The sequence below is a fragment of the Jaculus jaculus genome, chromosome 2 (assembly GCF_020740685.1).
Source record: "Jaculus jaculus isolate mJacJac1 chromosome 2, mJacJac1.mat.Y.cur, whole genome shotgun sequence".
In the NCBI taxonomy this organism is placed as follows: Eukaryota; Metazoa; Chordata; class Mammalia; order Rodentia; family Dipodidae; genus Jaculus; species Jaculus jaculus.
This window is the reverse complement of record NC_059103.1, coordinates 103,720,910-103,732,999: the sequence shown is the minus strand read 5'-3', so window position 1 is coordinate 103,732,999 and position 12,090 is coordinate 103,720,910. Positions and strand designations below refer to the sequence as shown.

At 35.0% G+C, this 12,090-nt stretch overlaps 1 protein-coding gene across 3 annotated transcripts in view; it reads right to left on the bottom strand.

Annotated features, from left to right (window-relative positions):
- Positions 1–10,544, bottom strand: part of Emcn (endomucin) — a 106,964-nt gene extending 96,420 nt beyond the window's left edge. For 2 of the 3 annotated variants that reach the window (XM_045144528.1, XM_045144527.1), the window contains exon 1: positions 10,356–10,543. In XM_045144528.1, coding sequence (XP_045000463.1) covers positions 10,356–10,428 — 73 coding nt within the window. In that variant the 5' untranslated portion in view covers positions 10,429–10,543. Of the gene's footprint in view, positions 1–10,355 lie in introns of all 3 variants that reach the window. The other variant, XM_045144529.1, reaches the window with a different exon arrangement.
- Positions 10,545–12,090: the final 1,546 nt, after the last annotated feature.

Here is a 12,090-nt window from a genome sequence, read left to right as displayed (position 1 = left end):
CTTAAGGTCCTATTACTTCTGTTCCATAGGGATGACAAAAGAGTTGGAGACTCCAAGAAGCTGTACGTTAAGACTAGATTGCCAGTGCTTTGGAAGCAATAACCCATGAGAAGACAGGGTGGGTATCAATTGTTATGGGCCAAGCACTATAGGGGTGGGAGGTCTCAGAACACATCCTTGAGAAGCACATCAAATCCAACCATTGAATACTTGACTTTGTTCATCTCCCAGGCTATATCCTGGCCAGATAATGTTTTATGAAACCTTCTCACTCTTCTCTAATTCTGTCACCAACATGGACTTCTCAGAGAGGAACGTTAACAGGATAGGAAAGCAGAAAAGAAGTCATGGTTCAGAATCCTATCACATATTGTATGACCATAGGACTGAAGTGTCTATTATTATTTTCCATTATATGTTCTAATTTTAATGCACTACACACATCAAATTTAGTGTTATATTGGACTATTAATTTTGGAAGTGTGAGCAAAAATGTCATGCTTCTCTAATAGCTTAATTGTTGACAAGAGGTTTACAGTTAATAATAAATATTAAGGAGATGATGGAAAGTATAAACAAAAGATAATTATAATCTCATAATTTGGGGTTTCTGTTCTTTAACTCATTTATAATTTTCATACTATGAAACAATAGGACTAATCAGTGACAATAGTATTTAATAGCAATATTTTGTGACAAATAGTCTTGTTTTGGGGGAAAATGGTGGCTGGAATTCTGAGAGCCAACAAGCATATTTAGGAAATAGGAAATGGCTCTATAATCCCATTCTTTCAATGAGAATTGAGCAGGCAAATTGTATGCTGAACACTGAGAGAAGCACTTATGGCTATTATGAAACAGGTGATGGCATTCAACCCAGTGTGCACAGACAGAGAGATGAACAAGAAGATCAGGTAGAATATCAGTGTACAAATGTTTGTAGCAAAGAGGCTATATCTGCATATAAAGGGAAACTTCTTTAGGTATTGGGGCTAAAACATTCCTGCTCCATTTGACATTTTGAAAAGAATATATAAACTGCTTCTTCAATCAAATTATGATTTTTAAACATATTTTGTACATTTATTTATTTATTTATTTGCAAGAAGAAACAGAGAAAGATAGAGAAGAGAGACAGAGGGGCCTGCAAATAGTTGCATCAGGGCCTCTTGTCACTGCAAAGGAACTACAGATACATGTGCTACTTTTGCATCTGGCTTTACCTGGATACTAGGGAATGAAACCTGGGTCACTAGGCATAGCAAGCAAGCTCCTTTAACCACTGAGCAACCTCTCCAACCCGAAATTGCTACTAAAATATGATAATTTTCTTGAGTAGCCTATAGGTTAGACATTCAGGTCTGTCTGTGTTAATAGGAAGTAGATTAATGGTAGAAAGAAATCAATAGAATCTTATGAGTAAACAGTCCTTTTCATTAGGAGGTGTCCAGACAAATGTAATTTATGCCTATGTGCCCAGAGTGATTTTGGTTGTTCACATAATATTTATTTTGGCCAAGTCTAGTTTCTTATTATCCTGAACTAGAAAAACAAAAAGTAGATTATACTGAATTCATACCAAAGTTTTCCTTGAAATTAGGAGACTCTGCCACTTTCCTTGAAAGGTAAACATCTCTGCTTATCTTGTGATGGCAGGACAGTGACTGGAATGGGTGCAACAGAGACAGACAAGAGTCTTCCTGGTAAGAAGAATGAGCTCCATACAATACATATTAACTTCCATATTATAGTGTTACAGTCTAATAATACAATTGCTATTAATAAAACTTTAAAATAGTTAATTCTATGCATTCAAAGATGATTCTCATCTTTTAAGATTCTATTTGTAGATTCATAGACTTGGGAGACATTTCATAGTTGGACAGCAAAGCTTATGTTGGCTTTTTGCCATTGAATGCAGTCACGGTTTCTCCCTGGGGCGAATATACAAGAGAGCTGTGTCTATGTCCTCACACTTTAAACACCCTAGGAGGGCAATTTCACAGCTCATACCATGGAAAATGGTTTCTTTTCCCACTTCAGTTAAAAATAAAACCAATGTGTGATACAAATGGTTTTTATGTTTTGTGTGTGACTTTTTATAACCCAAGTATTATCTCAAAACATGGCCATTTCGATGTGAACTGCCACAAAATAAAGTGCATGTATTTTGGCTATAAGAGAAATGGTGGAATGACAGAATCCCAGTGGTTAAGAAAGAATTTTCAAATTTAGAATTTGATCCTTTGATTTCAATGTTAGTTAACATAATAATAAATATTCACCCAGGAATTTATAACTAATGTCTGTAATGAAGGAGAAAAACGAGAAGGAAATTCAAAAGAACGAGGTTTAGACAGCTGAAGAATTTCAACTTTGATAAAACATTTATTAATATTGGTCATATGTCATTTTCTGCTGATTAAACTTCTATGTACATAAAAATATATAGATTTCTCATTCTCATGTAGCATGACTACTGTTTGAACATATATACTTTTTCTTATTTTTAGATGCAAAAATATGCTATGGCAAATTTAGTGTTATGGGTAGTTCGAGTGTACATAGAAGTTAGAATAAACTTAGTTTTCATAGTAAGGTCAAGTTTCTTTCACTAAAATATCCTGCCTATCACACTAAGCAATGCTCAGATTAAAAGTACTTATATCTGAAAAATGATTGACTATTTACACACTAAACACTTGGAATTTTCATTAAATACAAATACAGTTTTGCTTCTTACACTAAGGAATTAGTTCACAGAATAAGTTTAATATCTTTAGAGGTTGAAAGGCATTTTAGGGTTTACACAGATTTTTATATCATTTTTATATTTATTTATTTATCACTAAGCAGAGAAAGAGAAGGGTGTGCCAGTGCCCCTCGTTGCTACAAACAAACCAGACACGTATCATCTGGCTTTATATCAATACAGGGGAATTGAATTCTTGTCCTTAGGCTTTGCAGATAAGTGCCATAGCTGATTATCAATGTCTTTAGCCCTCATATATAAAGTTTAATGACACATAATGTGACTAAGATGGCTTGGCAACCATCTTCCTAGTAACTTATAGTAACTATTGTCAAAATTATTCATGAACTTGTATTTTGGCCAATGGAAATTAATAATATTTATTTGCTGATTCTTATGGGACACAACCTGGAATTGAAGAATTTTATTAAAATTATTGGATATAATAAATGACTTGACTCTAAGTTCTAAAGTTCAGCCAGTTTGTTATAGTACTTATTGTATGCAGTACACTGTTCAAGGTGCTTTAGTTTTATGACCTCATTAACTCATCCCAATGTCCCTAAGGTAAGCATTGTGCTTATCTTCATCTTACAATCTGTGGAGGCTGAAAGTTCAATAACTTATTCAATAGATATACTTTGAATACAGACAGTCTGACTATAGATATAGTACAACTATGACAGTGATTATTCAGTAGTTGTTTTCCCTCTTTTTCTTTTCTTCTCCTCCAAGTCACAGATCTTTTCCATTGGCATTTATGGGAGAGTACACTTAATTTCCATCAGTATAACAATGAAGGTGTAGGTAAATGGCTAAAATTCTTAACATATGCCCTATGAATTATTTGACTGGAGGAATTAAGAAATATTCATTGCTACAAAGAACTGCTGTACATGCAATGAGAGGCAGAAATTCTTTCTAAATTATTATAATTCTCCTCTTTTTTTTTTTTTCAGAAAACTCAGCTTACTGAAGTGTCACTAGATTGCAAGGTGGTAGTCTATATGGGAAAGTTTTGAAGAACACCAACCTTTGTTTTTATTTTAAGCTGCATAATACCAGTATAACTTTGCATGATTTCCAGGCCTTCCTTAATCAGTAAGAGAGTAATGATACAGGTGACACTGAAGTATTGTGAAGTAATGTGTGTAAAGTACATGGCGTGACAAATGGCAGATACCATGGCAATACATGTTTGGGTTAATGTGAACTAGGTCCATATTATGTTCTCCAGCATAATTAATACAGGTTTCAGTCAGAATATGACTAATTGAAGATATTAAAAAGCAGTTCACTTTTTGGCAAAATCAATGTCATTGACATTTAATACTGTTAATCTCAGTATAATTTATTACTGATTCTATGCAAATAGGCAAGCAATTGCTTTAAAACAGGCCATTTAAAACACTGTATAACTTATTCAATGAGATTGACAAAAATTTTTTAAAAAGGGAGAATGATAGTGCATATTAATTAACAGAACAGAGAAACTGTAATTAATATATACACAGTTACACACTATCATCTAAACCAAAATGTTTTTATCAAGAAAAGCAATAAATTCCAAAACTCCCCAGAAGCAAGGCCTGAAACAAGGGAGAACATATGGTTTGCAACGGGACATGATCCCAGGTGAAAGAGTGGAGAAATAAAACAGTAAATCTGGAGGCGAATAGAAAGAGAACATTTGTCATTGTTTTCACTCTGTCTTGGTCAAGATCTTTCTCATAGAAAAGCAGTCCTCCGCCTGATTCTGATGCATATGTTGGCATCAGAATAGCACTGGACAGAAAGAAAATTTGTGTATTAAAGTGAAGTAAGGAGCTGCCTGATTACACCAGTGTATAGTGGGTTACCACAGTGATGGCTGGGACACATAGTCAGAAAACCTGTATGAGAAAGACAGCTGGTACCTAATTCTCACATGGTGGCTGCTTCTATTTAGAGACTGGATATTATTATCTTTACTGATACATCATTTTGCAAGATATATAACATCTATTTAAGTTTAGAAGATGAATTTTCTTCAGGATTTTCACAATCTGGGAACAACAGAGTGACCTTTCTAGATGTGACTGCCATCATTGATGTCTTGTATTTATATTGCTATTGTGTACAATAATACATAAAGGTTCTTACCTGCTAACTGAACTACTGATAAGTCTCTCTTCTGAGAGACTGTCTAACGTCACACAGACATAGATCTAACTGCTATCACTGTAAAGACCCAGAGGAATCCACAATCAGGAACAGAAATAGCACACAGGCACTGAATGTCACCATAAATTCCTGCTTTAACAGGAATTTGTCCTTAAGGATAAAGATGAAGATGGAAAGTGATTTGTCAATCAAATTACTTATTTGCATATTAAAGTTCTTAATAAAAGATTTTTAAATGTAAAAAATAAAAGAATATAGGTGATTTGGGTTAGATAATTACTCATGTCAAAATGTTTACCTGATGCTTAAATTATATCATCAACAGCAAAAAGAAAAGGTGCTTTTATATAGCAAATTAAAAGCTTTCTGAAGCCCACAAATATTAATCGTGTCTTAATTCTCAATGATTATGGTCCATTAAATAAAATGGGGAATTTATGTCTGCATAATTCTATAAACAGGAATTCTAGAATGATCACTTTTAGTTTTAGGTAGGGACCACTTAGAAATAAGCTTTTAAGAAAAATGAAGTTTCTGTTATCTAAAATGACAAAGAAATAATGAGGTACAATATTTAACATGTTTTCTAAATTCTCTTTGTGAACTTCATTTCTTAGAGGAGTAATCTTGTACTCTTGAGAATCAGGCTAGATTTGTGGTATGTTCTTGAATATTTTGAATTATAAGAAAGCATGACATCAAGGATTTGACATCCTAAACAGCAGACACAAAGCTAGATCTATTTAGATATTCTTCCTTTGAGTGGTTACAATCTCAGCACATTCTTCTTCCAGGTTTTTTGTAAATTACAGTTAACTAAAATTGGGTTATTTATTTATTATTTTCATGTTTTCTTCTACTTGAGTTGAGAACTGTTCAGTTTTTCTAAGGATACTTTCCTCTTATATGTGATGCTCAATTTCATAGCCTGAAATAAAAATATTCCACTCAATTATATCTTTGAGGTCTTATGTGATTCGTAACTGGCCTTGCCCTTTCATAATGACATTATTAAAAGCTAAGGGATTATTACAGAAAGAAATTAAATATGAAAATAATATTACTAATAATAATATAGTCATTTCCTTTATTTATCTATTCATTCATATAACCATATGCCCTGAGTATATGCTTATTATAGCTACTGGAAAACAAACTATAAGAATATGATCTTTTCTTTCAACACATTTATAATCTTTTTTAAAAAAAATTTTGTTATTTTTATTCATTTATTTGAGAGCGACAGACAAAGAGGCAGACAGAGAGAGAGAATGGGCGTGCCAGGGCCTCCAGTCACTGCAAACGAACTCCAGATGCGTGTGCCCCTTTGTGCATCTGGCTAACGTGGGTCCTGGGGAGTTGAGCCTTGAACCGGGGTCCTTAGGCTTCACAGGCAAGTGCTTAACCTCTAAGCCATCTCTCCAGCCCGCATTTATAATCTTAAAGAAGAGATATGACATTCCAACAAATAACTGTCAGGGAACTGGAAAATGAAAACCATAAAAGAGTTTAGTGTATGAGCATCCAGAAAAGATGCAACCAGAGGTTCTGTGTTATTGCTACAATGTTACAATGAGCAGGACCATTATTCTTTCAATTTTGGACTGAAGAACACCTGTATTCTCACCTCACTTTTTGTTCCTTCTGCTCCAGGGATATCCCAACTACCAGAAGATATCACACCTTGACTATATTACCAGGATTTCAAAATCACCATTCTAAAATCATCACCTTTCCTCCTATAATCATTTCTTCCTATCCTTCCTTATCTTTGCTCCAAAACCATTTGTCCACTTATAGTGTTCAAATTATCCCATCCTTAAATATCATCTTCTCTGTCATTGTGATTAAAAATAAGATGTCAAACTGTACTTGTTCTACTTCCTTGAAGCTTTCCCTAGGCTCCTTTTTAATTTCTCTAATAGACTTTCAGACTTATAATAACAAAATTTAATTTTTTAAACTTTTTTCTCTCTTGTGACTCCAAGAGTGTTACCTATAGTCCACTGACAGATTGATTTTCTCAATATATAGTTCTAATGTACAAATTCCACACTTATGCACATTTACAGGCTCTAAAGATATTAACCACATAAGTTAATATTGCTTTTATTTTTGGTGGTGCTGAGAATTAAAACCAGGGCTTCACACAATCAAAAACACATGCTCTACCACTGAGCTATATCTCCTGCAATATGAGTCAATAGTTCTCATTCTGTTGTTCAATATATTCTGATGCCATATTTCCAACATTTCCCCCTAATATTAGTCTTGCCCAACATATGGCTTTCATATATTTCTAGACCAGAATAATCTGATGTTTCAACAATATTCCTGTTCCAGAAACTCTGACTTCATTGATGACTTGTGTGATATCTCAGAGCCCCAAACCAAGGCTCTTGTGAATTTTTCATGTTATCTTTTACTTAACCTCTTAAGACCAATAATATGGTGAAACTTACAATTACTTGGGCCTTCATCCTCCCATCCCCACTTCTAGCAAAAGGAATGAGCCTTATTGATTTTTATAAGCCTACATCACTTATTAAGCTGTCTTCTTGAAGTGTGTTCAATCAATTTTTGCTTCCTGAATTGAATGTTCAGTCACTAATCAATGAATTTCTCCTAGCAATTAAACCCTTCTTCTGATACCAATAAAGTAGTGTCTACTCCTGCCTGCTGCAAATATTTTTCTCTAAAATTAATATGAAGTTTAAAAAGCAAATGCCACTTGAGGAGTAAATAAGTACTGTTCTTGGGCTTCTTGGAAACTCTCTTCATTTTACAGCTCTGAGTCCCAACAATCCAAAGCACATTGATCTAAACTTAAAAGTCAAAAGACCTTAAAAGCCAGTCAGGGTCTTTTCCATTTTAAATACAATTTAGAAAACTTCAGGAAAGAATGACGGGTTGTTTTTAGCAAGCTTCCATACATATTTCATGAGAACAGCTTTGCATTGTAAAACATTATATTTCCAACCATATAAGAAAAGTGACTCACAGCTAGGCAGAAAGAGTCCATGGATCCTGGCAAAAAGCCCAAACAGCTATACTGTATTTACTTAAATTTAAGATTGACAAAAACACCAGAAAGAGAAAGACCCAATTTCTCTGAAAGATCATTACGTAAAAGTCAAATATGATGCACAAAGGCACTAAGCCCCTAGACAATCGGTGAATTCTTGACTGATGTAATGTATCTACAGCCTCAACAATTATCACTATGGCTGGACTGTCAGCCACTCCAGGTCTGGAGAGCGTGTGAGGCTCCAAATGCTGTGTTCCTCATACAGCTAAGGAAATGCTTCATTTCCTGTGCCCAATCTGCTAAGGAAACAGAAAACTGGTGGAGCCAGGTGCAACAAATCCATGCACGTAGATGGGAAAAAAGTGTGCTCCAGTTCTAACCAGACCACTCTTCCATGGCCACTTCTTAGTAATGAGCTATTTCTTCCTTTCCTATGAGAATGGGGTAGTTTTTATTTTACATTAATTTTTTTTAAACAGAAACTAGCCTCAAATTACCAAGTAGATTTTTTTGGCTTATTTTTTAAATAATTTATCTTTTTTGTTAGTTTTCTATTCAGCAAATACAGGCAGTTTGGTACCATTATTAGGCTCATCCATGACCTACCTCCTCCCCATTGGCCCCTCCTTGTTGAGGTATATAGGTCATGATTTGGCATATTTTGAAGGAGATATCATGTAAATATGGTCACTGCTCACATGGGAAATTATCTTAGATGGGATAACAATTTATTAGAAGCATAACACTGCCAAAGAGAGAGTAGACTTATTACCACTGAGGTAAATGAGCATATGTGAAAGTCAGCCAAGCTGTTCTGCATAGCCCTTCACCTTTACTCTTCCTTACAGCAGGTCTGGAGGCTACTCTATTGATCTTCTCCCACCTTGTTCTCAGAAGGATATACGATCCACTCAGGGTCTGACAAAACTGGCAGAGCAGTGTGCTCATTGATGCTTGCAGGCTAGGAATGGCTAGTACCCTGGCTGAGGCTTTCATAATTTATATGAATCGGCTTGTACTATGTGCAGTATTATTTAAGGAGTTGACATTCATGCCAATTTTTACCATGCGTACAGAAGGGTTTCTTATATGCAAGCACATTGACTTTTGTGCCGCCTCATAAATATTCTGTATTTTTTAAATTGGCTTCTTAGTTACTCTTGTAAGTTAAATTGTGTGGCCCTAATACAGTTCCAACTTAACCCTGGAAACATCAACATGAATTGTAAGAAAGCATGTGATGTGAAACTGTTTGGGAATTGGTTTTAAATTAACAGATATTTTGAAAAGACTGATAAGATAGTGCTCAAGAAGTGTGCACTTTCACTTTATATTATTCCTGTAAATTAAAATTTTGCAGGCAAAAAACTTTTGGAAAGAGTAAAAGCAAAGTAAAATTAGAATTGGACTTCTTGAATTTCTCTCTCACTTTCAGGGCATCTCAGAATCTGAATCAATCTCTCCCAACTGTGCATTTCTAGGACAGTTTGTAGTTTGGTTTCACATTTATTAAATCTGTCTTATATTAGAATCACTCATTTATTTCTCCCAACAGTACATTTACCATTGTAGGCAAGAAAAGCCTTTTACTCATTTTTATATTCCTTGCCCTGTCCAAGACAGTGTATGACATTATAAATATTGATTAAACTTAACTGTTTATTTTATTTTACTGGAGAGGCTAAAAGTCAAACATAATCATTCTTGCAGCTGATCTTAGTGTATCCAAAGTTTATGTAGCAACTTAAATAGCTTTTACCTGAGCTTTTTTTTTTTTTTTTTTTTTTTTTGCAATCAATACTAGGACCTTTGATGTCTACCTATAAATTTCAGAAATGTTATCTAAAAAGTTGTGTATATGTGCAAATATGTACACATTTCTGCAACAAAAATCTACAAACTTTAATCTTCATTCATCTCATCCCCTTAAGATATAAAATACTAATATTTACTTATTAGTGAATTATGACTCTCTTCCCTAGGCAGCTTTATTCTATCATAGACAAAAGGTAGTTGAGTCTTATACAGGTTAACATTGTCGATGAGACATTTCCATTACAGCCTTTGAACCATACATGATAGTCTTATTATTTCTGGAATTATGTTTGAGATGAATACGTTTTTAGGAACTAGTACATTTGCAGTCAATATTCTACTTTTTTTCTCAGAAAAACTTTGTATAACCTTAGTTCCTTTATAATTTTATTAAATGAATTTTAAGATCATTAAAACTAGTAAACATTTCCCTTCAGTAAAAGCAGACAGTCTCTCTAGGGAGTGACTTCCATGCCTTCCAAATCAATGTACACATTCTCAACTCAGCAAATGAATTGGACCATGGAAGTTTGGAGGACATACCCTGAAGAAAAACAGAGGCTAGGAGCCCATCATACATATAAGAGAAACTGGTACCTGGCGTGGGATCACAGCTGCAAAAACTGCTTGACAGAAAGAGGAAAAGACTGGTCACTTGAGGCAGTTGCATGGTGGCCGCGGATGGTCTCTGTGGCTTCTCTCTCCAGAGTAACCAAAGAAAGCTTCCTCCTAGCCTGGCAGGGCCTTATTAGCCAATGAAAAGGTGTGCTATATGTGAGCAGACACTGCCCATTCCTACTTATTTTGGGGGGCTCTGATAAAGAACAGGAGGAAATACTCACACTCCCTTTGGGAGTTCAGCAGAGAGGAGATTTATTGTTTCAGTCCCTTACAGGAACTCTTTTTTTTTTTTTTTTTTCTCTCTTCCTTTGGCAGCCACTTGTGTTTTTGTTACTACATTATTTTGTTCTTCTTCAACAAAAAGGTCAGGATGGGTTTTGAACAGAAACAGACCCTTCTTGAGACTGTACTAGAGAGTTCTCTAACTTTTGTTTTGAAAGTGCATTTTGGAGTAGCTATAAAAGGACCTCATTAAGAAGCTAATCAGTTTGGACAAGGGCTTCCCAAGGGCTGAATTTTAGAGTCAATTCTACAAGGAATAATTTTTATTCTCTCTTTTCAACATGTAAACCAGATCAGTGAAGACCACCTTCTAGAGATAAGTGTAAAATCTTATTAATTAGATTGTACTTGTTTTTAATACTTTTATTTTTATTTATTTATTTGAGAGAAAGAAGAGAGAGAGAGAGAGAGGAGAGAATGAGCATGACAGAGCCTCCAGACATGAATGCAAATGAACTCCAGATACATGTACTACCTTAAGCATTGGGCTTAGTGGGTTCTGGGGAATCAAGTCTGGGTCATTTGGATTTGCAGACAAGCCCCTTAACTGCTAAGCCATTTTTCCACCCCTAGGTTGTGCTTTGCTCTTGAAAAAAGCAAAGAGCCCTCTTAAAAGATTTCCAAAGAGGCTCTGCACAGTATTTGTAACAGAATTAAGCAGAGCTGTCCAAATGTCTCCAGCTTTTTCCCATTTTTTATGATTTTTGTTTTCCTTATGTTGCTGGGGATTGAACTCTGGGCATTCTACATGTCCAGCAAGTATTTCTCCACTGAGCTACTCCCCAGTCTAACATTCCTGTTTTTATTGATAGGTTTTGATGATGAATAAGAAAGAATTACTTGCAGTACAGCTTAGTGTAGGGAGTGTAATTGAGATGGTTCTGAGTGGAACGGTATCACAGTTAATCATTCAGTCTGGGGTTAATGGGTTCTGCAGGATAAAAATGTTGTCTTTGCTCTCAGTGATAAACTGATTTAAAACATGATGGTGACACTGCCACAACTCCAGAATGAACTGTAATAATTTCACAAGTTTCTTCAGCCACACACATTGCATCTAAACTGAGTCAATTGCCCTCTAATGGGACCTATTGGACATGAGTGTTAATGGGTCTCTGTAGATTCAACAGCTATTTATTAAAAATTATCCTTTTACTACTTATAAAGAGGAACTCATCTCCTTGCTATACCATGCTGGAAAGAACACCATGCAAGAGTGGCTAGAGCAGGTCATTGGTAGAGAACAGCTGAAAACATTGCTTGCTTAATCCTAAATCATGCTCAGTCTCAGAAGATGTATGATTTTATTTTACTTTATTTTATTTTGTGCATAAGCAAAGGTGATCTTACCCACTTTTCCAACTGATTCTTCTAAGACTGACTCTTTTGGGGTGAATGTTTATTTGGCAAATTCTGAGGAATCCAAAGC